Below are 27,032 nucleotides of genomic sequence, written 5' to 3' on the forward strand. Positions count from 1 at the left end.
TACAGCAGTAAAGCCCCCACTTTTTTCTTTTTCGACTGCTCAATTCAACATAGAATACACTTAATCAGAAAACAACAAAAGCTGCTTTAAAAATACCACATGTACTTACACGAGTTTCTTCCCACAAAACCCTAAAGCAGCCTTGTATTTACACACACTGCTAATAGTACGTGCCCTGATAGCCTCACTGAAATCTCAGGTGTTTTATAATGTCTCTTATTTCCCTATCTGCACTTAATCTCTGTCACCTGAAGCCAATAAAGTTCACCTCCACTGATGGATTTCTCCCAAGCTGCTGTATAGTTTAGGAGCCAGTAGCTGTAAGAGGTTTTCTCAAAGCCCCACACATACAGTCTGTGCAAAGCTACTTCAGTCCATCAGAAACAGATTTCTTAAAAAAGCAGACTTTAACCTAAGAACAATCTGTAGTCTCGTCGTGCCAATTTGTTTGCCTGAGAGGGGTTAGTGCTAGCAAACAGCTAGGGCAGCCAGCTAAGTAACAGTGGCTCTTACATAATAACGGTCCTCTGCCACCAGAAACAGTACTTTAAAACTAGGTGGAACCTGGAAATTCTCTACCACCCTGAACCTAATTTCTTTGGCAATATTACTGGTTGTGAGATTTTAAGAAAATTGGTTTATTTTCCAGTAATGTAAAGTACCAAAGAAAATTCCAGTAATGTAAAGTACCAAAGACTTTCCTTTGAAAAAAAAAAATTTCAGAAAGATTCAAGTCCACAGATTACTCTCACTGTTGGCTTTCCAGCATACTCCTTACATGGAGGAAACAAAAGCGTGCTGACTCATACAGATGGTTGCATAAAATGCAGCAATGAACGCCTGATATAAATCAAAACCCAAGCGTTTCTCGAAGCCTCTCTTCCTGCGGGGAGGAAAATCTCTGCCTGTTTTTCAGTACAGATAACCCTGCCTGTGAAATAAGCGGGTATTTCTAAGGGCAAGGAGCGGCGCCCTCCGCCTGCCTCCCACCGGCCGGCAGCTGCTCGGTTCCCCGGCAGGACCGCGGCACAGAAGTAGGTCAGCCAGGCACGGCGCTGTGCGCGCCGGGCTGTGCCAAGGACAAAGCACGAGGTGGCACCAAAGCCCGAAGGGACACCAGAGTAGGAGGGGGGCACAAAGGGCCGCCCAGCGCCCCGGCCCTGCCTTCCCCCGGACAGGACTGCCCCTGCCCCGGGAGATGGCAGCAGCCTGGGGAAACACGCAGCTTTCAAACGCGTGGTCTACGTGAGCACAATGTGGTGCTTCTCTGGCGGCGAAGCCAAGCTTTTAAACACGCACAATCGCACTCTATCAACAATTCTTTATGTAAATAAACTGTTTTCGGTGCGATGAGCTGCAGGTCAGGGAGCGGAGCGGGCGGATAACGCAACCCGCCGTGTGCGGAGGGCCGGGAGCGCCGCCTGCACCCCGGCACCGCGGCCGCTCCGGCTAGGGGTCGCCGGGGGGACCACCCGCTCAGGGATCCGTTCGGGAAACAAAGTCGCCAGCAGGACCACCCGCGTCCCGGGGAATACACCCGCTTCCTATCTACGGCGGCCGACCCTGCCGCCAACTGCGGCACCGGGGAAGCGGGGGCAGCCCGGGTGAGGTGCCACAGGAGGACCCCGGCGGCTCCCGCGCGTTTGTGCGTCGGGAGGCTCGAACCGGCGGCGGGGGCGGTGACCGGGCGGGGGCGCGGGCGCGGCCCCGCCACGTGGCTCGCGGGCGGAAGGTGGCCCCGCCGCTTCCGCTCCCCGCGCGCGCTCGCCGCCGCTTCCTGTTCCGGTTCCGCTGCGAGGCGCGCGCGTGCTTGAGCGGGTCCGGTGCGGCGGCGCACGTGCCGCCCCCCTCCCGCCCGCCGCAGCGATGCTGGTGCTGTTCGAGACCGCCGCCGGCTACGCCATCTTCAAGGTGAGCCCCGGGCTGCGGCGCGCTGCCTCTCGTCCGGCGGGGCGCGGCCGCCGACCTGCGGCGGGGCAGAAGGGAGGGCGAAGGGGAGCGCGTCGGGCCTGCGGTGGGAATTACGGGTATGAGAGGGAGGGAGAGAGAGAGGGAGGGAGGGTCCCCGCATCCCGTGCGGCGCCTCGCGGCGGGGAGCAGGGCCGGGGGTGGGAGCAGAAGGGCCGCGTTGTGAGCGAGGCCCCGCGGAAGTGGCTGCCGGAGGAAGCTGAAGGTGCTCGGCGGGCAGAAGCAGAGCTGCTGGGGCCTGCCGAGCGTCACCCCTGGCCCTCGCTCCCTCCCCTCTGCCGGCCTGGATTTGGTAGGAAGTTGTGCTCTCGTGGCCGTGCCCCTTTCCCCGGGTTTGGGAGTGCTGATCCCTTTGTTCCCGGCCGTGCCCTCGCTGTTCCCGCCGAGCCCCGCGGGTGCGTGAGGGAGGGGGCGGTGCGAGGCGGGCAGCGCATCCCGGCCGTGCGGGGCCGTGCCTGGAAGCGGGATCGCGGGAACGGTGCGGGTCCCCGCAGGATTCTCGTGTCCCGACCTCGCTCTCCCAGAGGGACAAGCAGCCACTTTCCCAGGGCTTTGCCAGCCTCCTGAGCGGGTGGCTCAGGCTGCAGCTCCCTGGGGCTTTGAGCAAGCCTAAACTAGAGTTGCTACAGTGTCCTGCTCCTTTCTGGCTTTTGTCTTGCTCGAGTGTTGATTCATGTACAGTTTTACCAGCTTGGTCATAGTTTGACCATAACATCCTTATTTTGTTTTCCTCCAACTTAGTCTTAGGGTTTAACTTGTGTGAACATGAGTGCAGGTGTGAAGAGAGGAAGGCTCTGGTTTCCTCTACCTTTGCCTGCAGCAGAATTGCGCCCTTGCTGCTCTGTGGAGCACGATATTTCCTTCCTATGCCCTGAAACCTTTTCTGCTCATTGGGATGAAACCGTGCAGTTCAGGCAATATTTTAATATAAATTCTGATATTTTAATTTCTGAAGGTAGGCTAGGCATGACGCAAAGGTAGGAGGAGGAACATACAGAGAGAACTGCAGGGAGGTATCTGCAGAGGTGCTGCAGTGTTTGCTGCAGCTGTCAGCAGTTATCCATAGGTGTGTCATTTTTATACACTAACAGTCTTGATTTTAGCAGTTTCTATGTCTTTAATTTTCTTTATGTCCCCATGTCTGTTTATAGAGGCTGAAAATTCTGTAGGTCTTGGTGTAGGAAAAATGAACTGCAGGAAAGAATTGTCTGGCTGAGGAAAGGAAGAGTTGCCCCAAGGTTTTGCTGTGCCTCACAGTCATGTGGGACGTTAATTGCTAGGTTTATTTGCTCAGCTACTAATTGAGTTTAAAAAAAGACAATCTCCTTCAACCAGAATTAAAAAATCTTCCAGGGAGCAAAATTCATGGTACTAGGAGTGATTTCTGCGCTGGGTTAAATTGCAACTGCATTGCATTTGCGTTGTGGGGACAAAACCACAAGGAATGAGATGTAAAGAACACAGTGTTGTAAAGATTTTGACTATTCTCCTGAGCCATTTTCTGGGAATTTGCCATGCACTACACATTTTGTGAAATGCTTATAGGTTCCAAGAGCATAAGTGTAAATCTTGTGCTGTTTAAAAGCTGAGGGGGTTCCCCGTGTACAGAGATGGGATTGAGCCATTGCTTTAGACTCTTGGGCAATTGTTGGTGTGGTTGACGACCAAGCTGTGGTTGACGACCAAGCTGTGGTGACGACTGTTCTTTACAGAGATGTTTTCTTTTTTGTTTGGGTTAGCTCTGATTAATGAAAGTAACTTGGGGGATCACTGCTTTCTGTTAGATTTCCCGGATGGTTTTTTTTTTTCCATAACAGTGGCAAATTTGGGTTTGGGTCACTGTGGTTATGAGTGAGTCTTGTAGAGGAGGTGGAGCAAGCCCAGTTTTGATAAAGAGGAAGAGGGTTTTGCTTTAATGTTCCAGATCCAGGAGGACACAGCCGTTATTGAAGAACTTCTGCAATCCAGGTGAAAGTAGAAATGTTGCACTATTGTCTATTAGTAGGGTAAAGCTGCTGAGTGAGAATGGTGAAACAGAGATCACTGAAGATGAGTTTGTTGACTCAATCAGTGTTAACTATTGCAGAGTGGTTGGATGCACTGTAAATGTTTCAGGTCTCCTGTGTTGAAGAACGAAATATAGTTGTGTGTTGTGGTTTTTTTTCCTGCAGGTTCTGAATGAGAAAAAGCTTCAAGAAGTTGACAGTCTATGGAAAGAATTTGAAACTCCTGAAAAAGCAAACAAAATGTAAGCAGGTTTGTGTGGGGATAGCTGTAGGGGGATAGAATATAAGGAAATAAAGATAGTGTAGAAAGTAATCTTACCCCTAAGGAGTTGCAGCTGGGCCAATTAGCAAAGATGAGGAGCAGGCCTGACTTTAACAGGCCACAGCTGTAAGCAATGAGAAGCAGAGTGCTATAAAAGAGTGGGGTGGCTGGGTGAGAAGGGAGCTGGAGTCACTTGGCTGCTTTGTGAAGAGGAAAAAGTCAGTGCTCTGAGGAGGTGCCCATGAGAAACACCAATAGGCATGGAGCTTTTGTGATAAGGAGACAAAAGTATGGAACCCCTGCAATAAGAAGGCAACAGGTAGTACTGTGGCTTGTGGAAGGACATGGCTGCCTGTAGTTACACACAGCTGAGGTTCAAAATGAAGTACTGATTTTTGGGTTTCAGTATTGTAAAAGCTGTGGGCAATGATAATGTGAAATTAGATACTCTTGAGATGCTTACAATGGAATATCAAAATGAAAGAAATATTTCACAGTGTAATTAAGTAGCAGAAGTCATTACCATGTGTTGCCAAAGCAAAAAAGTTGAACAATACTTTAGGGTGATGTGGGTGATTTGACAAATACATCCAAGCTTGTAATGCTGGAAGTGTCAGTGGAATGATAGGGTTTTGTGCTCACAGAAAGTTCTTTTTGGGAAAAATGAAGCTTAATCCAGGTGGAACTGTGTAAATCACTGATTTGAGAGCTGTGTTGCTGCCCATGCCATCAGTGAGAGTTAGCACCACTGCAGAATTGCACAGGGAATGCACGGTCCACTAATCATTGGCCTTTCTAGCAAATTGCCCTAAAGCTGGGGACAACGGTGGATTCCTTCCAAGTCTTTCTAGTGGTTTTATTGGAAGATTTCTAACCAGCTTTGATTATAATGGATGCATGTGAGCAAGCTTTGCATTTCATATTTATCCTGCTCTGTAGCAGTACTTAGAGCAGAGGCCGGAATATCCCACATCTGCCTGTTTGTAGTGTGGTTAATCTTGTCCTGGAGACATCATCTTGGGCACTTGTTATACAGGATGTGGCTCTTATGGGATCTCTACTCTGATGAAAATAATTCCTCTTTTGCCTTTCTGAAAAGGCATCAGTGTAAGCCTGAAGCTTTTGTTGGGATCTGCAAATGCTTAACTCAAGTATTCAGCTGTATCTGTGACCTTGCTTCCTTTGCTGATACCTGACTCACAACCAGCAGTGGTTAATCAGAGCTGGATTAGTTAAATACCTGTCCCTGACAAGGAATTTACTGGATTGAGATAGCTTCTTAGCTGTAACTGTATATCAGCACCACAGGCTGTGTGAGGGGTAGAGGGAAGCTGTGCCTGGGGATTTGACACAGTGTGGTTAAACACTCTTCTGATGATTCTTGGCTCTGGTCAGCACTTAGGGCTTTAAAGAAATTTTTGTTGTTTGTCTTAAACTCAGCTCAGAACTTGTATTCTAACATCTAATTACAGGGGAGGACTTGAGCATTCATGGGCAATGTATCAGTTAAAATTTGAAGTCTTTGAAGATGTATTTGGTTGGAAAGCATGTTAAATCTGAGCTGTGCAGGCTCTGCATTCCACAGAGGCAGAATATTTCCTTTTGAAGATGAGTGGAAAGATGCTATCAACAGTCAGTCAGGGTGCAGTGTTGAAATTTAAATGGATGATGTCTGTCTTTAAATATGAACTACAAAGCAAAAAGAGGGGGGGTTAGGTTTTCTGGTGATGTCGGTCCAAGAAATACCAAATCAAAATTCCCTTTTTTTTTTCCTTTATATATTTATTGTGGGACCCAGCTGAAATGTCACACCAGACTCAGTTGGCCAGTTTAGTGCTCTCAGTCCTCTTTGAGGGTCTGCATATTGGTCTTTACTCTCTTAAAGCCATAGGGAAAATAGAGGAGCAGAGGCAGAAAATGATAAAATGGTTCTAGCATGTGGTTTATGTACACTTGTTTACGCACTTCTATTTTATTTCTGTAGAGTAAAGCTGAAACACTTTGAAAAATTTCAGGACACAACAGAAGCACTTGCTGGTGAGTTAACACTTATTACAAAAAAATCAAATCTCTATCATGCATTAGTTCACTCATTACTTGCCTGTGTTCATGCTCTTTCTTTTCTTAGCTTTTAAATTACAGGTTTTATAAGTGAGCTGGTTTTGATGGTTATGAGGTCACCTATCCAGTGTATAGTGCAGTAAAGATGTAATAAAGTTTAGTTTTTTCCTTCAGTGCGTATTTTTAAGCAGTTTAACGTTGTGACTGATACATACAGCCTGTCTGTTGTCAATGATGCATTCTTGTTGAAGCTGAATATCACTGATTTGAGTCAACAATTCGTCACTACCACTGAGACAACAGACTGGTATTAGAGAACATTCATTATTACAATCACCTGGGTTTTATGGATACATGTTATGCCTGTGGTTTTCAGCCTAAGAAAAGTCTGTGTTCTCCTCAAATTCAGGAATTCAAGCAAAATGGAAAACCTTATATTCAATAATTTTAGTGGGTTTTGCACTTAAATGCTTGATGTGTGGCCTGATTTGAGCAGAAATGGTAGGAATTCTAGGCAATAATTGAGAAATGGTGTGACACTTACTGCTGAATGTGCTGTATGATTTAAGTAGGTGAGTGTTCCAGGTCACATTTATAATTAAAGATCTTCATATTCTGATGCAGTAGGGGGAGCTTACAAAGGAAGCAAAGAAACAAGAATAGAGACACAACCATGAAACATGAGATGCAAATAAAAGAGCTGAGATTGAAGCTGTTGTATGTTCCTCTCCACGGCTTATTTTTTGGATTATTTTGCTTTTGCATAGGTTTGGATTCAGTTCATGTATAGTTAGGCTGATTTAAAAAGCCTCAGAAACATCCAGCACCTTCTACTACTTTGCTTCAAGTTGACTTATGTGTAAAATGGAGATGTTCAGACTACTTATGGCTCATTTATTTTGAAGGCAGGACTATGTATGTGACTTTTGCAGGGGGATAGAATGTAAGAAAATAAAAACAGTGTAGAAAGTAATCTTACCCCTAAGGAGTTGCAGCTGGGACAATTAGCAAAGATGAGGAACAGGCCTGACTTTAACAGGCCACAGCTGTAAGCAATGAGAAAAGAGTGCTATAAAAGAGTGGGGTGGCTGGGTGAGAAGGGAACTGGAGTCAGTTGGCTGCTTTGTGAAGAAGAGTCAGTGCTCTGAGAGCTGCCCATGAGGAACACCAAGAAGGTATGAAACTTTTATGATAAGGAGACAACAGTATGGAACCCCTGCAATAAGATGACAAAAACTGTTTCAAGGGTTAAGATGCTATTGGCCAGCTTGTAGGGCAGAAAATTATCTGCATTGCAGAAAGGTTGTGCGGAAACTCAGCATAGCACTTTGATTTTACTCTTAAATGTTATTAGGTTCTGGAAACCAAAAATCACTAGCTGCTGCTCTGTTACTGTGGTGGAGATGTATCAGTCCCAGAAGTTCAGTGGAGCACAGAGCTGACCCTCAGAGTTGTATAAGTGCCTGCTTAAAATATATTGTGTGGGATTGTAAAGCTTTTACAGGTCTATTAATATTTAAGAATTAAGAACATCCTTTAAAGATTCTTCTGTCTGCATGCTGTATTAAAAGAGTCTGTCTGACTGTCCAGTTTGGCATCATTCCTGGGGCTTTAGATAGTACATTATCCTCACCAGAGAATGCAAATAAGCCATTACTCGATTTAGGATATCATGGTTGCTGCCTAAGGGACATGGCAAATTGTTTGTTAATTTAATTATACACAAAATATTCCCATCTAACTTTGCCATTGGAAATGTTAAACGTGTATCTAAAGCATATGGCATACTGTTTGTAGAGATCCTTAAACAAAATTGACAAAAATAGAACTGAAAACATATGGAGAAAGGAGAGACAACTGGGAGAAAAGTTTTTTATTTAGGCCTTCAGAGGAGGATGTGTATAATTTTCTTCTGTATTGATTTTGAACTATTGCATGGTGAAGTAGTAATTGCAGCTCAGACTAGAGCTACTGTGGACAGTTAAAATAAATACATGAAGTTAGGAGTAATATTTTTTACATATTTTTAGGAGGGAAAAGAAACAACATCTTTGGTCTTTTTGTTTTATACAGCATCCACAGCTCTTGTAGAAGGCAAGCTCAGCAAGAACTTGAAGAAGATTCTCAAGAAGATAGTGGCAAAAGATGCCCACGAGCAGTTGGCTGTGGCAGATGCCAAACTTGGAGGTGTCATAAAGGTGATAACTGATTTTGCTTTTTTTTCTTTTGTTTTATGCTACTGAAATGCTATAGTCAGATTCCAGAGATTTTGCAGTTGCTAGCAATGGATTATGCTGCCAGTGCTGTGTTTGCAGCATAGAGGATAGTTAATCTCAGTATGTGTACAGGGAAGATGTTGTCTTGAGAACACAGGTGACTGACATGGTAAGAATGCACTGAGGTCTTCAGGTTTGCTTGATTTCTCTCTTAAATATTTGTTAGAAATCTAGCAAGTAGAAAAACTAATTTTCTAATTATTCAATCTAGAAAAAGAGTGGAGGCAGGAACCAACCAAAAAACCCAAGCCAGGCAGACACATATTCCTCACTAACAGATGCAGCAATAGTAGGGTGATGATTTATTGTCTTTCTGGGAGTGGGCATTGTTGTGCCTTCCTCAGTGTGCAGGCAGCTGTGCACACCCCTTGTGTACCCAGAGGAAGGAGGTGGTTCAGTGATGGTGGTTTGCCTTTTCTGGAGTCTCCTAGGTGTCAAATACCAGTTTCCCATCTCATGTCCAATTGCTCCCTGTTCCACTGAACTTTGTTCTGACAACCTCCTCATGCTGTCTTAGGAGACTCTGTAGGCTGCAAAATGAGGGCTTAATGTTAGTAAATAATAGCAAGGACTTTGAACTAGTTATTCACTCGTTCTCTGAAAAAGATGCAAAGCTCCTAACTCTTACCTCTGTATTTTCTTTCTGGGACCAAACTGTTTCTAGTAGACTTCAAAATCTTGAATGTTCTACATAGCGGATAGAGCATTAATTATAAATCTGCTCTTCAAAGTGGAATATTAACTGTGTGGGGAACTGAGGGTGTCACTACCTTAAACATCAAAAATGAATGAAACTTGTGTGATCACAGGATTGCAGTGGGATAACCAGTTAAAATGATGTAAGGCTGCTGGAAGAATGACTTCAGAGGAATGTTGTGTTGTGCATGACTTTGGACCATTGATTTCCACACTGCAGGAGAAGCTGAATTTGAGTTGTATACACAGCCCAATGGTTACAGAGCTGATGAGAGGAATTCGCTCCCAGATCGAAGGGCTCATAACAGGCCTCCCTTCTCGAGAGATGGCAGCTATGTGCCTGGGTCTGGCACACAGGTGAGTTCCTACAGCAGCTCTGTTGCATCCTTTATGCCCCTTCCTGTGCTGTGCTGCTTGAAGTGTTTCTGAGTATGTGGCATGGTCTTGTACTCTGTGAGTCAAGATAGTTCTGTATCTGAAATCTTGTTTTAAAAGGAAAGGCTTTCAGTTTGCACCCACCCTTTAGCGATAGGCTTCATCTTCACCCAAAGTGGAAGCTGGTAGCTTTCCTTTTCATGTTATATACTTGAAGGTACACTTCTGGACTGTGTCTGGAGCAGTCCAGGGAGTCATTTAAAGCTCCATTGCCACTAAGAGACAATGTGGAGACCAGAATTTGATGATTTCTGCAGAATAAATACCCATATAATAGATAATGCAAATATTAAAGGCAGGATTGTTCTTCTCACCTTGTTCTTGCTGCTTTTTAGATTTAGTGGAGTAGTAGTTAAATACCAAGTTGTTGGATCACCATGGGATCAAGTATCCATTAGCAAGTCACTTTTTAATCCATATTCTGACATTAGCTTGTCCTGTCACAAGCCATTGGCAAGTTAGAGAAATGCTTTGCTGTAGCCAATTCCTTAAAGGTCTGTTTGCTTACAAAATGGGCATTAATATTGAAAAAGGACTTTTAAGATGCAATTCCTCATTGATACCGAGTGACTTTCACTGTAGCTTACAGAGGAATTGTTAACATAACATTAAAGCCAGATGGTAATGGGCTTTCTCAGACAGTGAGAATCTGTTCCAGGAAGTTTCTTTTGTTGCTTCACATTAGTGTTGCTGGTATTTGCTGCGGGGGAGGTGCAGTTTTGTGTATTGCTTCCAGCTGCTGCCCAACTGGAAATGCTGTTGACAAAGACATTTTGTGGGGAACCATGCAGAAAAACCAAGAGCCAATTAATTTCCTGCCACAGCACTCGTGTGTCTGCAGCAGGTGGTACAAATAACCTTCACTTTCACCCTGGTCACAGGGTATGGGAGGGACTCCTGTCAGGGCTGTTGTGGAGCTTGTGTCAGTGTGGCTTCTGGCCCCAGCTGAGAGCAGTCAGTGGCACAGAACTGAGCTTGGTTTCAATGAACCTGTGAACAACTGTATTTGTGTTAAAAAGGAACAGGTGGGGCATATTCTGCAGCAGGATGTCAGGATGCTGATGAAACTGTGTTTGTCTCCTCAGCCTTTCCCGATACAAGCTGAAGTTCAGCCCAGACAAAGTAGATACCATGATTATCCAGGCAATTTGTAAGTATATTTAGAGCTTACATTATTAATGGATTTGGCTTCAGATAGCTGACTTCTTTACATTGGCTAAAGAAAAATATTGCTGTCAATTTCCTCCTAGGATGTCTGAGTAAATTGGACACTGATGTTCATCTAGGCATAAAGTGTGTTTTCCACAAGCAGGAACATTTTTAGGGCAATACAATAAACTGGCATGCACTTTTTCTTAGCATAGAAATCAGCTGAACTACAGACTGTGTTAGTTCAGTCCTTTAAGGGCTTTCCTTCCCCACATGCCTCCCTCCTGAGTGGTGCTGTGAGAATAGGCCCCACAGGATAGCATTTTCTGACCCATCATTTAGGTGGTGTCTTGCATAGAGGGCAATGTAGAAATGGACTCCTATGTAAGTCACACTGCCATGTGTAATGCTGCATTTTGTCTCCCTGCTTTCTAAATGGGAAACAGACTGAAATTGTTAAAGCAGCTTGGAAAGCCCATTCCTCATTTTTCCTTGAAGAGACACACATCATAATCTGCATGCTTGCTGTGAAGCAGTGGTGAGGAATCCTGTTTGGAATATTAATTCCCAGACTGTTGCCAATGATGAAACATAGTTAAACTGAAATTAATGATGTAATTCAGTTCCTTCGTCACTACCACTGAGACAACAGATGGGAATGTTGGTATTGCACTAGCAGGAAATTTTTTAGCCTCAGGGCTCTCTAGCAATACATACTGTAGGTACTGTACTCTAATAAACTATAAATCTGGTTATTTGTCATATCTAGTAAATGGTGAGCCCGTTGGCTTTGTATTTGGTATATTTATATTATAACAGTAACTAAAAGGCTTACTTTCTTAAATCAAGTAATGGAACACAAGATCGTTTCGTTACCAGTAAAACACTTTTTCCTCAAATTTAATTGGATGCCTAGATTTTACATCAACCTTGTGTCTAGCCCTTTGGTTGACTAAGAGGAAGGAGAACTGGCTGCTGTGCTCCTAGGGGAATGTGCTTTGCAGCTGTTAGGGAGTTTGTCCAAGATGGTCACAGTGATAGAACTTTGAGGCCACGCTTACGGGAATTCCAACATTTCTATACAATTGTGCCAACATATTCCAACATTTCTGTAGTATTACACAGTTCTCTGAAAAGTAAAGACTTCTAAGTGTACTGCAGTTGGGCTTATTCCAATATTTAAAGAGTGAAATACTTCAGGTAGTCTCCCTTTATACTACTGGTTTGAGAGTACCACATTTTTAGGTTGCCCTTTTAGGAAAAGAACTCTGTCCTTCTTTCCTTTAGCACTTCTTGATGACTTGGACAAGGAGCTGAATAACTACATCATGCGCTGCCGGGAGTGGTACGGCTGGCACTTCCCTGAGCTGGGCAAAATCATCACGGATAACCTGACCTACTGCAAATGCGTGCGCAAAGTCGGTGAGTGGTGAGGCCGTGGCAGTGGGCACCGAGTGAGTGGCAGTGGTGTGACACCCACTCTGCTCGTCCAGCTGCCATCACCCTGAGCAGTGCTGCCTTCAGCAGCAGGGTAGATGGGGCCAGCAGAAGAGGAGGGTATGTTTGCATCTGGATCGTGGTGCAGTTTGCCATTTGGAAACTGAAGTGAAAACTAATGCCACATCACCAACCAGTCCTTCATGGACCACCAGCACATCTTAGAATCTCAGTTAGTCAGCAGACCAGTTTGGAAATTAGCTCTTAAAAACTGATATAAAGAGAAGTGTTGCCTGTCTCTGGATGTTCTTGAAGAGAGCAGTTAGTAGAATTACTTACAAGAGCAGAAAGAATGCCATATTTTGGACACTTGCCTCACCTCTTGGGCTCATATACTTTGTATTGATTTATTGTTTGCTTGGTTGGTTTTTTGTAACAATGAAGTTTGCAGTCCAGAGAGAGTTGTGGTTTTAAGGCGGTTTTTCCCCCCCAGTTGTAGAAACGGTTAAGTAGATTTGGTTAGTGGTAAGTGTCTGCTTCCTGGAGTTCTCTTCTTCTAATATTGTCATTGAAAATTTTGCAGCAACCAGCTACTGAAAAGGTGAAATATGTAGTATGGGCTTTCTGGGTTTTTTTCTAGTTTCAAATTTAATATTACCAACCGTTCCTAGTTGGTATAAACACAAAGTCAGAACACTGACATATATTTTAGGAATTCGGAATAGTGTGATGGCAGACTTGACTCACTGTTTTTATTTTGGCCTTTTATCTTCATCTGTTTCTGTGCCTTTTTTGCTAGTTCATCTCGCCCCCAGCACAAACATGCTTTCATCTGTACCCCACAGGAGACAGAAGCAATTTTGCATCCTCTGATGTTTCTGACATCCTACCAGAGGAGATTGAGGAGGATGTGAAGGCTGCTGCTGAGATTTCCATGGGGACAGAAGTATCAGAAGAAGACATAAACAACATAATCCATCTCTGTGATCAGGTATGTACACATGAATGGATAGCAGCAGGACTCTATTGCTGCTCAGAAGAGCCACTTCTGCCAAGGAGAGCTTTTCCCAGGGCAGTGCTAACTTGTGATGGCAGTGATGATTCCTATATTGTTGCTTTCCTGATGTTCAGACATGAGGGTGCACAGTCACTACCTCATCTGAGCCATCTCAGACTGTTGATGCCTGCACCGGGCCTTCTGAAAGTGGCAGTCTTACTTTTAGGGGGAATTTTGCTATCATTGTACTTTCAAGAATTTGAGATAGTAGCATTGTATAGCCTCTTTTTAATCTGTCACTGTGGAAGCTAGGTGATGAATCCTGGGTTAAAAATGGACCACTAAGGCCCCAAAAGAATTAGGAGTCTACCCTGCTCTTGTCTGGGCTGTGTGTGAACAAACACCCTCTGACTTCAGTGGTGTCAGTTGGATCCCTTTGTGACTTTACCAGCAGTGGCAGGGTTAGGAGTTCCTGTTCTTGGTCTAGACCAGGCTGCTTTTTAATGTGCATTCTAATTGTGTCTGTATGAAACAAGTAAAGAGCATGTATCCCATTTCAAGAGAATGGTGGCAAAGATTTATGTGAAAACTGAATATTCCAGAGTTTTGTCCTAAAGAAAATGTCCTCGCTAAGTATTTTGTTCTGCTTCTCTGTCTTTGGCATGTTATCAGCTCCTTTATCGGGAGTTTTGCTGAGAAAATAAGTTGCATAAGGGAATTAGCAGAACAGATCCAATATACTTCGTGGATGTAGCTCTGCTCTGGCAATATGCTCTATATAAAGCTTCCCATAAGTCTGGCTCTTGGCTGTTTGCATTTTGCAATTTGTTAGTCTCCTACAGTGGAATTCTCAGCACTTCCTCATGTCAGTATATTTATTTCTTTCCATTTTTTGGTTGGCTGATACTGACTCCTGTAACTAAATTCTGTCTGTGCCAGGTGATTGAAATCTCAGAGTATCGGACCCAGCTCTATGACTACCTGAAGAACAGAATGATGGCCATTGCTCCCAATCTCACTGTCATGGTGGGAGAACTAGTGGGAGCAAGACTCATTGCTCATGCAGGTGGGTTACAGTGATCAACATGAATGAATCCTAGGTGATCTCATCAGAGGTTTTCTCTGAGGAGCTGGTCAGCTAACAGCATTATGTAAGGCCTGGTGCACATATTGTGGTAAATGGGGTGAAGGCAGCACTTCAGGAATCTTGAGAATACCGGCATGAGCTTGGTAGTAGTCTGTGATGACGAAGTTCTCAATTGGCCTGAATTCTTTTTGGAATATGAGGGCAACTTAAGTCACTACCTCTTCTGAGACACTTACTGAGCCTCCTGCTGGTAGTTCTGTCACTTGTGAGGTATAAAACCAGCACTGGGCTTTTATAGTCAGACTGGCTCAAGATAGCAGCCTTATTTCAGTTATCTGTGCTGCAGTTCTGTGATAAAATGTTCTTGCTGTCAGGAGTAGGCATTATTCCAATGGAATATGTTTTATTGAGTCAGCCTTCTTTCCTGATGCTCAAATCAAACCAAGACAGTTGAGGCATGAAAGACTGAAATGGTTTACCTATCCTTCAGGAAGCAAATGGGAAGCAGCTCTCATGGAAACAGATGGATCTGAGCTTCTTACACTATTCAAAAGCAGGAATCTAGCCTAGCTGTTTCTCTGACAAATTCCTCTTGCTGTGTCACCTCTTTCTAGGTTCCCTCCTGAATCTGGCAAAACATCCAGCTTCTACAGTTCAGTTGCTGGGTGCTGAGAAGGCACTCTTCAGAGCACTGAAGACTAAAAGGGACACACCTAAGTTTGGCCTTATCTATCATGCCTCCCTGGTGGGACAAAGCAATACCAAAAATAAAGGAAAGGTAAGCTGCGTAGTTCTTCACTGGGTTGGCTTTTTCCAGGGCATTAATATCTTGAGCTTCACAGTGAGGCTTTTCCATGGCTTGCTTTACTGTATTGATTTGTGGTGACATGGAAAATACCACTGTCCTACAAATCCTTGAATATTGTTCACTCCTGTTCAAAAAAAGGGGATAAAACTATCTGTTTGACATAGCTGAGCAATAGCAGGTGTATTCCAGATGAGTTCGGATGTACACTGGCTTTCTCAAGGGGTATGTTATTACTTTCTTCTATGTGATAGTAAACTAAGATGTTAAAGGCTTTGGTCTTTCTTGAAAATTGGACTCTTTTAACAGCTTGGTCTTAAAGTCTTTCATAATGCAGGTGGATGAATATGTGTTTAAATTGTGGAGAAATCTGGAAATTACACTTCAGACTAACCTGGTCTGAAGGTTGGGGTAGAGTAGGTAGGATATGTGTAACTGACTTGCTGTCTCAGACATTTCCCTCTATTTATCAAGGAAGCAAGGTGTTACATTAACAGTATTTCAGTGTTAAAAGAATGAGACACTAATTACTTCTTGGACTGAACACTGCTAGTAAATGGTTACTTTGTGCTTTTGTATGTGGGTATGGTTTCCAGATCAGAGTGAATCACACTGCCTTATGTTAAGTTTTAGCATTTAATATTATTTTTGGCTTTTCCAGATTTCTCGAATGCTGGCAGCCAAGACTGCCTTGACTATTCGTTATGATGCCCTTGGAGAGAACACCAGTGCTGAAATGGGAGCTGAGAACAGACTAAAAGTAGAGACAAGGCTGAGGCTTTTGGAAGAGAGAGGGGTAAGTCTTACAGAGAACTGCATGAAGCTGTTGTTTTTGTTCAGGGTATGATTTCCTGACACTGCTTTTTGACTCTTCTCTCTCAGTAACGTGTCACTCTTACCCTGTAGTTTCTCCCAGCTTTGGCTGGAGTGGCCAAGTGTGTAAGTTGGCTGCAGGCATTTGTGTATCAGCTGTTCTTGTTTACAGGGCTGTCTTTATTTGCTTTATACTGAAAAATCTTGATAGCAACCAAGGTTAATAAGATCACACCTTTACATTCCCTCTATCTCTATGAATTGCAAGGGATAGGCTTATTACTTCATAGTTTCTTTCTCTTTACTTAGAAGGAGCATTTGTGTCAATATTTTTTCCACTCTGGTTCCTGGAATCTGGACAGAATCTGGTGGTGCTTAGTCTTCGGGAGCTTTCTCTGTAGCTAAAGCAAGATGTTATTCTGCAAGTTGCTGCACTGCCCTCCTACCACCTGATGCATATCCTGGCTCTCCACACCTACTGTTCCATGTTGCCATCAGCACAGGGTGCTGGGAGCATAGGGACCCTTTCCTCTTTTATGTGGCTGCTGCATGTGATCTTGTGAATGACAGCTAGGTTCAGCCTTCCAAGCTAGACCTGATGCCAGTGCTGTAGTACTGGCATTACTAGAACAGAAAAGAAATGTCCAGAAAAACCTGCTTTCTCTCCATGGACAGTGAAACTTCCCATCAGAACAAAGGCAAGGAGAGATGTTAACACCAAAAGACAAACCAATCACCTGACAAGTACATATTTAATTTAGTTTGGGGCCTGTGTTGTGGCTTTAAAGCGTGGCTTAATGCCAGCTGTAGGGTGGTACCTGCGCTTAAATGCAGTTAATCTTGCCAAAGGAAGAAAGTGCACAAATCTGAGCTGCTTTTGGGAATTTGGAAGTACAATGTTATGTCACGTTACTGTTGCATATTTGATCCAGTATTAGATATACCTTACTTGGATTGGGCCCTTGAAGAGCAGCATTAGGAAGGCCATTCTCACCTCAGCCTTGCTCACCTCAGTTACACTCCCTGTCACTACTCTACAATCAGGTGTAAAGCTAATGCAAGTACACAAGAGCTTGACCCATAATGCATCTGTCTTTCCATTTCAAGAGCTGAATAACTTGTGTTGTGATTTCTTTTCCTTATGAGTAATTTGTTTTTCCTATCTAAATTTTTCTTGTAGATAAGAAGAATTAGTGGCACTGGAAAAGCCTTGGCCAAGGCAGACAAATATCAAAACAAGAGGTGAATAATTTTTCCTTTCAGCTTGACTGAGTAAAAATAACTCTCCGTGGTTTTATTTCTGAAAAGCTTTTTGGTTGTGGGCTGGGTTGACCTAAGATCCAGGAAACATTTTCTGTGCTATTTAAACATTGCTAATAAGTTCTGTTGCTAACAAGAATTTCCTTTTCCCCAGATTTTCTAATAGTAAATCACTGACATCATCAGATAGCAAGTACTTTAGGTGCTAGCAGCAGCACCCCAAAAAGCAGGGTCTTAATATATAGCAGCTTTATTTATTACAATTCCAAGTGAAATAAATGGGAGAAAATCAGAGTATTAATTAATTTATTTGACATGGAAGCTGTCCTGGAGACCTAATTATTCCACTTATTCTTGAAAAAAGGAAAAAAACTAGCCACCGCTTGTTCTAAGTGAAGCTTCATCTCCTTATTTAAGTCATGTATGTAATAAATAACACGTCTTGAGCAATAAATAAGGTATTTCTGTACTCTGGACATTGTTAGAACAGTTTCTGGTGCCCAAAGTGACACTGTAAATTGCAACTGGGGCAGCTAAACATCTGAGGATTTGAACAAGGTATTATTAGTCTGTGCTGTGACATCTGGGTTTACTGCTTAATTTGGCTGCAGGCTTCTTGCTTAGCTTGCCCTGCTTATTTTGCTGAGCTTTTGGTGTAGAGAGGGCAAGAGCTCAGCAAAACCAGGTTTCAGTGCTTGTTCTGTGAGAAAAAATTAGCACTGTTGCACCCATCTGCAGCCCCCAAACATCTTTCTGGAGTCTAGCTGTGACTTCTATTTCCATATGCCAGGCATTTCCAAGTGTGGTGACGGCTGTGATTTCTGGAGCAGCTTTTGCAGACAGTGTCAGTCAGTAAATGAAGCATTAGGGCGTGTCAGGAGGCAGGAGCTGAGGGAGGAGGTTGTTAGAGACAACATAGATGCTGGGGTTTGACCTCTGGAAATGAGGAATCATGAACTCCTGCCAGGACATGTTCCTGCTGGTAGACATGCTTTGCAAACATGTCTAGGCTTGGAGAGAATCTGAAGATAATTCCTGGCTATTTGGCATAGTCTGGCTACCTAAAAGGGAAACTAAACTCAGTACTTGTCAAATTGTCCTTGTAGTACAAAAATGGCAGTACTGCTGCATGAGCATGTTAGAAAGGCTAAAATAGTATTTTAAGGAGATGGGCAAGAATGTTAGTCTTGTATGGAACTATGGATTTTGTTTGAATTAGCTAAATTAAAGTAATGTATCAGAAGGTAAATGAGAGTTAGGTTTTAGAGATGAGATTCAAATGAAACATTTCTGTATGCTTTCCAAAAAAGATGCAAGTGATGCTATATTAGTTTTATTTATGCTTTTGTGATTTTGGTTTTTGGTTTGGTTTTATTTTTAATTAGCAGTATTATGACAATGACAAGGAAGCCATTGAGCACTCATTTGTGTCTTTCTGAAGTAGACTCCACCTTTTGCAAAAGGCTGCATAATGAATTTCTTTAAACCGATATGCGGTGTTAATACCCATAACAATAATTTCCCATGTTTAGAGAATGAGCTGATGGTACTGTCTGCTGGCATTACCACATGCTTGCTAGCCCAGTCACTCAGCTTCAGTTGCTTTTATAACCTGTGCAAGGTATCTTTTTCAGATTCCTATTTTAGAAAAGTTCAGATGTCCATTATGTATCTGAGAATGAAATATTTTAGACTTAGTGTTTTAAAACAACTTCTTTCTTCAGTAGGAATTTTGTTCTGATTAAGAAAAGAACTGCTTCATTGTTATTTGATGATTCAGTTGTCCCTTACAAGTTCCAATTAAAGAGCACTGGACAGCCTGTAGAGGAGTTTGGAACTGAACAAATGAGCATGCAGTAACTGAGAAGAGTCAGTTTCAGACACAGATATTTGAATGTCCCATAAATTCAGTGATACAGGTGCTACAGCAATGAGCTGTAATGTTACCCTGCCTTGTGAGTTTGCCCTCTCAGTTTAATGGTGGAGAGGCCGTGTAGAAAAAGCAGAAGTAAAGCTACTTCTAATGCTTTGTGTGTGTGTATTATTACCCCTAGGGTACAGTTATGGGATAATATACCAAATACCATGCAATAATACACTAAGCGATGGGGAGCTGTGTGCTTGTAACCATATGGCTATGCTGGATAGGCTTTCAGCATCAGAGAAATCAATGTAATGGGTAATTCAAGTGTGCTGTAGAGCCTTGAGCAGGTATAAACCAGGATGAAACTCTTAGTTAACTGGTATTTTCAGATCAGACAATTATACTTTGTGGGATATCTCTTTCCTAGTCATGATTACTGATAAAGGCACTTATGTATTGGTGGGAGGGCCTCACTACCTGTAGATGCTTTGTCAGCTGAGCAAAATTGATTTTCAAGTATTCTTGGTAGGTTGTGTTGGAAAGTTTATGTTCAACTGCAGGGTCTTCCCTGAAGGTTTGCTCTTCTTAATGCATAAACCTTTTTCTTCATTACAGTGAAGTGAAGGTGTTTGACCCCTCTGGTGACTCGACACTTCCTGTTGTTTCCAAGAAGCGCAAAATTCAGGAGGTGGATGAACAAGACACAGAGGTTGCAGTGAAAGCAAAGAAGTTCAAAGCAGAGATGAAAGGTTGGTTGCTGTACCTGTGCTGCTGCCATGTCACTGTTTGCATCCTGCAGTTGGGTTTAGCAGTTACAGCCAGCCACAGTACCTGGGTATTCTCCTTGAGAATGGCAGTGTATTTAAAAAAGTGACTGACACCAGACTGCAGTCAATTTACAAGCAGTTGTAAATGTGTAAGAACATTTTAAAACAAAACTTTGCTCATATTCTTGCAGAATTTCTTGCTCAGCAGGTTTGTATTTAGTATCTTGAAGACAGAAAAGCTGCTCTCTGTAAAACCAGAACTTGCCCTATTTTCTTTCAAGAATACTATTTTATTCTGTGTAGAAGTGTTTTCTGGCCTTTCTCAACATATAAAAAGGTCAGAATTTGACTTGAAATGACACTTGGAAATTTCCATGTGAATTTACATAGTACATGAACAATTGTTATTCTCTGGGGAGCTAAAACTGAACTATGTCCACAGTTCTTTCTTTCTCTGATAAGTTACTGTGTGAAGAATGTTTTGCAGTTACAGCTCAGAATCTATCTAGTTTAACATTATGGTTCATTTTAAGAAACATTCTGTTCTCACCAGTGTGTAACTTGTGAGGGGGAAAAATGAGGAAAAAGATGACTTAAAGTCACTTCTGTGAGAGCTAGAGACAGATCTGGCTGTGCACTACTCGTCTTTTGCCAACTACCCATGCCTGCAGAGGTGAGGCTGTCAGAGCCTTCCATTTCTGCCTTCTCTGCTGCTCTGCTCTAGGGGATCAGAGTGCAGATACACTGGTTCAATGCCTCTTCATGCTCAGGTGATGGGAAGTGTGATCATTCCAGACGCCACTTAGTCCATGGTGGCTGTACATAGAGGGAGCAACTTGCAGGAATCTAAACACAGCTGAGAAGTAAAGTTACACTGGGGGAAAGGAGAATCCTTTGTGCTGTAAAGCTGAGATCTGTGCTCTGCCTTGTTCACTTGTATTTAACATAATGAGAAAAGGACATGAGTACTTTGGAAGCTTGAACTTTGCCCATTTGCTTTTGGAGAATGTGGGTGTTCTCACAGCTACTGCTTTTGAACCAACTTCCCTTACTGTAGCCAGAATTGTTCCCTTGGGCTTGCCTTGCACTATCAAAGCAAGTGTTGACATCTCACAGGCAGGTGAAATATTATGTTGCCTTCCAGCCTGCTCTTCTGTAGTTTGAGGAGGATATTTCAGTTCATAGTTCTATTATTCAATGGTTGGTCCTCTTTTACACAAACCTGCTTGTTTGCTTCATTTACTTTATTTCCAGATTTGGGGATTGGGTGGAGCTTAGCAGATAGCCTTGAGCTGGAAGTAGTGTCCAGAACACTTGTGGACTACTGAAATCTGTGCTGTTTGGCTGTTTGTTTTGCAAATTTCCCTAAACCTGAAGTACAGGATTCAGATGTATTGCTTTTCTTCCTTAAAAGATGGGTAATTCTGGAAATGTATGGTTAATAGCTCCTACTTTTTCCCAGACCTTCCGAAAAACTGGTTTTTATTTGACTACCTGGGCATTAGTGCTAACTATGCCAGTTGCTTCAGACTATAGAATAAATGTTTCCAGAGTGTGTGTTTATCTTATGTCACCTCTATGCAGAATTAATCCCTTTAGCCTGTCCTCTTGTACCCTTGAAAATAGCATTGCCTCATATTTGCAAATTATATTTGAGCACTCAGCATGGGTACACGAATTTCCCTGACACTTGCTAGACAGAGCATAGCCTTGCTGTTTTGCAGCATGATTTCTCTGACTGCAGTGTGCTGGTGGGGGCTTGGTGGTGCTAGAAGGTTGAGGAGTTCAGCAAGTCACATAATACACAAAAGGGTGCAGAGGATGTCCCAGCATTAAGATTTATATTGCACATCCACTTGAATGTGCATGTGAGCCTTTAATGTCTGCTGTTCTTGGCTCTGTTGTTTTTTGCTGCAGTGCTCTATTCAGCTTTTGCCTGGTCAGAGATAACACATCCAGACAGTGTGTTGTGAAAGAAGTCTCTGCCTCCTCCTTCCCCATGCTGTTTGTGCAGCTGCATAAAAAATGGGGGCGGTGGGAAAAGCAGTCCCAGAAAAAAAGGCATTCTTCAGCCAGATTTTTTTGTTGGGCTTGTGTTACAAGAGGAAGGTAAAGGACAGGAAGGAGTGGGAAGCTGCCACTGAAGAGTTTTGGTCAAACCATTGCTTTTAATATCTGTTGTAAAGAGGGACAGTATTTTGCATTATGCCAGCCTGAAGTGTAAATGTTACTGCAAGATGAGATGTGTGGTGTTTTCTCTCTCCCTGTTTGGGGTGCATGAATGGCAGTGCTTTGGGTGGGAGCTGGCAGGGGGTTGAGGTATGTATTCACCTTTTATACCTATCAGGAAACCAGGTGGAAGGATTAGTGCCTGAAACAAGTTACAATCCACTTCAGGAGCTGTTAAAACCTGGTTTTGTGTTGGTGAAGGGAAATAAGGCAGGTGTTTTTGTGACTGTGGTCTCTGCAGTTGGATGTGGCCAAACAGAATTCATACCACCAGCAGGGCTAGCCAGTCTCCTCAGGGAAGCCTTCAGCTTGCATCTAGCATCAGGATATAGTAGCAGTTGGTGACTTGGGAAGGTATCTCTTGAAAAGAGAAATATCTTCAGTTAATGGTGTTAATGGAGTGAACCCTGCAAGTCACAAAAGCAACAACTTGGCAGGATGTTCTTTTCTGATAGACAGTGTCACTTCATTCTGTACACTCTGTGGAGCATTGTCTGGAGGAGGGAGAGTACACCAGGACATCAGGCTTGTGTGTAAAAGCTTAGACAAAAATGGTGAGTGGAACTACTGCTGGTGATGTCCAGCACTCCCAGGGCCATCAGTCAGACTGATCCTCAGGCTGCTGCTGCTTTCTGTGCTCTGTGCCTGAGTCAGAGCTATTGGTTTCCTTGTCAGCTGCTGTGTATCACAAAGAAACCCCCACTGGCCTTGCCTGACTTGGCAGTATTGCACCTAGAGGAAAAAGACCAGCACCCCTGGAGCCTTTATCCTGATTCTAGGTACAAATATGTGAGGCCTTGTGATGAGCTTTGCTAGAAGGCAGCAGCTGAAATCTTCAGAGAGGGCTCTGCTGCTTGCTGTGAGAAGTGACAGTGCTTGTGAGCACCCAGTGCATCATTGCACAGCAAATTGTGCCAGGTTCCACTGCCTGCTGTGTCAGAATTGATGACACCTAGGGTAATAACGAGAAAAAATTTTTTCAAGGTTATCACCCAATATTTTTCTTGGAAATGTATATCTTACCAATCCAGCTGAGTAAAAACATGTAGCATAGCAAAATACAATGTGTATGCTCCTGTTATACAGTGTGGCTTTAATATAGTTTATGCTTATTTTTCAGCTACTTTTACTTTCCCCATGTCATTCATAGGGAGGTGAGGACACTTATTTTTATACCTGCTTTGAATGCCTTATGCTTGCACACTGTTCTCTGTGAATTTTGTGGCACAATCCACTCAAAGTTATATTTACCAGGTTTTTTTATCTAGAATCTTTTGCTGTTTTGTTTCTGGTATGTTTTTTGATGTCAGAAAACTGCATGTGTTGGCTGCATTCTTCTGTAGACATGTCTAGAAATTACTTACCCTGAAGCCAACTTTTTTTGTCTGAAGCTAATGTTAGAGCCAGAGTTTGAAGTGTTATTTTTGACTCACATAATCCCTTTTCTGGCTTGAGGAACTAAACTCGTGACAAAGTACAATCAAGACATTAGAAGGTTATGTGGTTTGGGTCTTTTTTGTAATTGAACTTGTTCTTTTTGTAAGTGGTGAGTGAGTGTTCTTGAAAATAAAATTGGTTCTTTCCTGGGGGACATATGGTGAGAAAATGACGTCTTGAGTCAAACCTCCAGTAGCAAAGATACATACCACAAACACCTCTGGTTTCACCATCAGTTTTGTAGCTACTGAAGGATAGTGGTTGCTGCATTCAGAACTTAGTCATGAGTACTGTGTGAAACTTAGTATCCAGCACTGACTCAGCTGTGCAAATAAGTTTAACTTGGGTATGCTCCAGTAACAGCCTGGCTGCTGCATAGGCTGTCAGCTTGGTAATGATTTTTGCTTGGTATCTTTACCTCGAGATTCCTAAGACTGTGGGATGTATTCTAGGAAGTGAGTGGTAAATCACAGTTCCATTACCCTGTGATTAGATAGGGCTGCTGTTGATGAATTGTTCTGAAAAGTAACTCTAAGGCCATTAGTAAATCTTTCTGGGTTGACATTCCTCTCAGCTTATATAAATAATATTATAAATAATTCCTGTCGTCCAGGATAGGAACGTGTTTCTGCATTAAATGCTTGAAGTTGCATTGAGATCATTGTGTTTGCCAATCTAAACAGTAAGGAAAACCAGTCTGCTTCTTCACAAATTTCCAGCATCAAGATGGAGAAATCAGTTGTGACCAAGCTACTGCTGGCTAAATGTGTTTCTAAGGAGGGATTTAGAGTCCTTTTGCTGCTCCTGTGTTGCTGGTAAAAATACTTGCCAAACTGTGGACAGTCACTTTTCCCATGGAGTACTTGAAGGTAATTTGGCAAACAAAACATGCAAGTTTGTTTTAAATTCTGGGAGCAGCATATAGGAATAGGATGATGTGAATTCACCAGGAGCTGGGAATAGTGCTGTCTAAACACTGTCACTGTCTGAAGTAGCTTTATGTTTTGATTGTAGCAGGGAGTAGTTCTGCAGGTAAGTTAACACAGACAGTAAATAGGAGTCATTGCATCCCCTGCTGTCTCATAGCGTTTCCTTTTGCACTCTCAATAACTGACAACCTGCCTTTCATTTTTGTCCTTTTTGTGCTACAGAAGGGGCAGCTGTAGAAGATGGTGAACCTGTCAAAAAGAAGAAAAAGAAAAAGGATAAGGAGAAGCAAGCTGAAGAAGAGGTGGTAATGAGTGAGGAACTCCCCACCAGCCCCATAACTGAGGTGAGGCAGAATTGCACAGCTACCTGATCATTTTTGAGAATATTCTCTCCAAAACATAGTGTAGAGTGAGGGGTGGGGAGAAATTCTTCTATGTGTAATCCATGGCATGCAAATAGTTTTGCTCTAGTAACTTGATTTTGTGATCTCCACCACTGTAATGTCCAAGAAGATGTGCATTGCAAAATAATATCTGGAAAGTTTGTGACCGCAATGCCTCCATTCCTCTCCTGTCGTCTGCTCACCCCCAGCTCTTGTCTTCCCCCTCTTTTCATCTTTTCTAGTGGGAAGAGTGTCCCTTGGGGCCAGTCCACAGGCATCTGTCTCCACTTTGGGACCTTTAGGGAGCAGAGGCTGTACCTGTTGATTTGATACCTTCTAGAGCAGCAGAGCAGATGGGACCAAACCCAGCTTTTGGCCCAGTTCTGAAGTCTTGTTCTTAACCCAGGGTTGAATTTTGTGCCCTTGGTGTGTGTCATTGCAGGGCCGAGGACAGGGCTGAGCTGTGACAGTGTGGCACAGCCTCCCTGGCCCTGTGAGCAGCTGAGGGAGGACATGGCCTGGGCTGTGCTCTGCTGAGCATGGCAGCTGGGGTGATGCTTGGGCTCTGAGCCCTGTTGCCTAGCTACTCGTGTTGCTTTGCTCTTCCACTATGCTTTGTTCATGGCAACATTTGTTTGTTTGCAGAATCCAGAGAAAAAGAAGAAGAAAAAAAAGAAAATGAAAGATGAGGGTGAAGACTGATGTGGAACAGGGGAAAACACTGGCCCTTGGACAGCTGCTTTGGAGTAGCATTTATCTACATAATTTGTTTAGCCTCTTGCTGAAAACTAACTTCCCTGTGTTGCAAGAGGGCAAGGAGATGGGTTTGATAGCTGTCTTCTCCCTGGAGCAGGATACCCTGGTGTCTCTGATAATTAGGAGGATTACTGGTTTCTTTTGTTTAAAAGCTCACAATAGGTCCTCTTTTCATAACCAGTCTCCACTGATAAGGAATAAAAACATTTTTATGGAGATTTTATGCCTCTATCTTTTAACTTGTTTGCTGTTTTCTCTAGCCATTATTGGGACTGTTTCTAAGATATATTGTTTTAAATGACTCGTCAGTTCTGAAGTTCTGAATTTGTAAATGTTCTGTTGCAGTTTATTCTCTAAAGATTTCAAAGGTTGTAATATCCCTACATTTTCTGTAAAATGGATACAAATATCTGTGCATGATACCAAAGATGCTTTGAACAGTTGAGGTATGTCACCAAGTCTGCACTGTATTCTCTTGATAAAACCTTTTTTAAGCATCTTCCAAATGTTTTAGTTTTGCTGCACTGGCTAACAAAATTCAGATGCGTGTTTTGAACAAATGTGAGGTAGCTTTCAAATTGCTTCATGGTGATTGTAGCAATTTCCCTCACCTGATTTAAAAACAAAACAAAGCAAGAACCAAACAAACCCTTGAAACTAACAAAAATCCAAGAAAAAAGCCCCTAAATCCCAGCCAAGCCAAACCCAAGGCAAAATTACTTCAGCTATCTGGTAATGAAACAGAAAAGACAAGTGTTTTATTAGTAGCAGAAATCAGCCATTTGCTAATTCTGCTTTCTTGTGGGAATACAGATGCACTGAAGTAGCATCATGTGATCAAGACTCTAAAGCTCTTATGGTGGAAAAGGAAACTTTTTTTTAAACTGTGCTTAGCACTCAATTTATTAATTGTTATGAAGGACTTTTTTTTTCTCCTGTATAGTGGTAGAGTATTACCTGAACAGAAATGAGTTTCTTCAGCTGAGTAACCTTTGGTAACTGCAGCCAGTGTATCTGGTGGCTTTTCTGGATTACTGGAGCTTCTTCCTGAGCAGCTCCTTGGTACTGAACTGCCCATGGCCTGGAAGAGCAAGTGGATCCCTGAGGAGATGGGTAACAAGTTACTAATGCACTGTTCTACCAGTATCAAGAATATGAACTGCCTTTTTTCCCCCCTTAGGAAGGTTGCAGTGAGTTTAACTGCTGTAATTGAGATTGCTTGGGTATACTGAGACCATTCCAGTTAATCTGCTTTTTGCTAGACAAGTAAAATGAATCTAAGCTGAAATGTTTAAATGGGGACAGCAAAGGTATTAAAAAGTATTCATAATGAAATAGAAGAGTTGACTATTACTGCCTTTAGGTTTTTTTATTGTAAATGCATTTTCAAACAGGAGTCCTACCAGACATAAAGT

At 42.9% G+C, this 27,032-nt stretch overlaps 1 protein-coding gene and 4 non-coding genes across 5 annotated transcripts; all 5 read left to right on the forward strand.

The window, feature by feature from the left end:
• The first annotated feature begins 1,770 nt into the window (after positions 1–1,770).
• NOP58 (NOP58 ribonucleoprotein) lies at positions 1,771–27,032 on the forward strand. The gene is made up of 15 exons (XM_058809351.1): positions 1,771–1,911; positions 4,140–4,216; positions 6,221–6,273; positions 8,371–8,495; positions 9,490–9,626; positions 10,790–10,854; positions 12,141–12,275; positions 13,136–13,281; positions 14,227–14,353; positions 14,989–15,152; positions 15,841–15,975; positions 17,173–17,234; positions 19,732–19,865; positions 24,701–24,822; positions 25,507–27,032. Exons 1-15 carry the CDS (start codon positions 1,867–1,869, stop codon positions 25,561–25,563), a joined length of 1,584 nt encoding a protein of 527 aa, XP_058665334.1. The 5' UTR covers positions 1,771–1,866; the 3' UTR covers positions 25,564–27,032.
• On the forward strand, positions 6,516–6,604 carry LOC131560988 (small nucleolar RNA SNORD70). The gene has a single exon (XR_009275040.1). It is a non-coding gene; the product is annotated as a small nucleolar RNA SNORD70 (small nucleolar RNA).
• On the forward strand, positions 11,422–11,509 carry LOC131560989 (small nucleolar RNA SNORD70). Its single transcript, XR_009275041.1, has one exon. It is a non-coding gene; the product is annotated as a small nucleolar RNA SNORD70 (small nucleolar RNA).
• LOC131560986 (small nucleolar RNA SNORD11B) lies at positions 13,377–13,460 on the forward strand. The gene has a single exon (XR_009275038.1). It is a non-coding gene; the product is annotated as a small nucleolar RNA SNORD11B (small nucleolar RNA).
• On the forward strand, positions 14,521–14,606 carry LOC131560985 (small nucleolar RNA SNORD11). Its single transcript, XR_009275037.1, has one exon. It is a non-coding gene; the product is annotated as a small nucleolar RNA SNORD11 (small nucleolar RNA).

This window comes from Ammospiza caudacuta, chromosome 8 (genome assembly GCF_027887145.1).
Source record: "Ammospiza caudacuta isolate bAmmCau1 chromosome 8, bAmmCau1.pri, whole genome shotgun sequence".
Classification (NCBI taxonomy): domain Eukaryota; kingdom Metazoa; phylum Chordata; class Aves; order Passeriformes; family Passerellidae; genus Ammospiza; species Ammospiza caudacuta.

What these genes read in the sequence shown, in the direction of transcription:
- NOP58 (XM_058809351.1), top strand. Translation starts at nt 1,867, where the DNA reads ATGCTGGTGCTGTTCGAGACCGCCGCCGGCTACGCCATCTTCAAG. An exon ending in GACAAATATCAAAACAAGAG is followed by an intron (nt 17,235 to 19,731) that starts GTGAATAATTTT and finishes TCTTCATTACAG; the next exon opens with TGAAGTGAAGGTGTTTGACC. An exon ending in GTTCAAAGCAGAGATGAAAG is followed by an intron (nt 19,866 to 24,700) that starts GTTGGTTGCTGT and finishes TTTGTGCTACAG; the next exon opens with AAGGGGCAGCTGTAGAAGAT.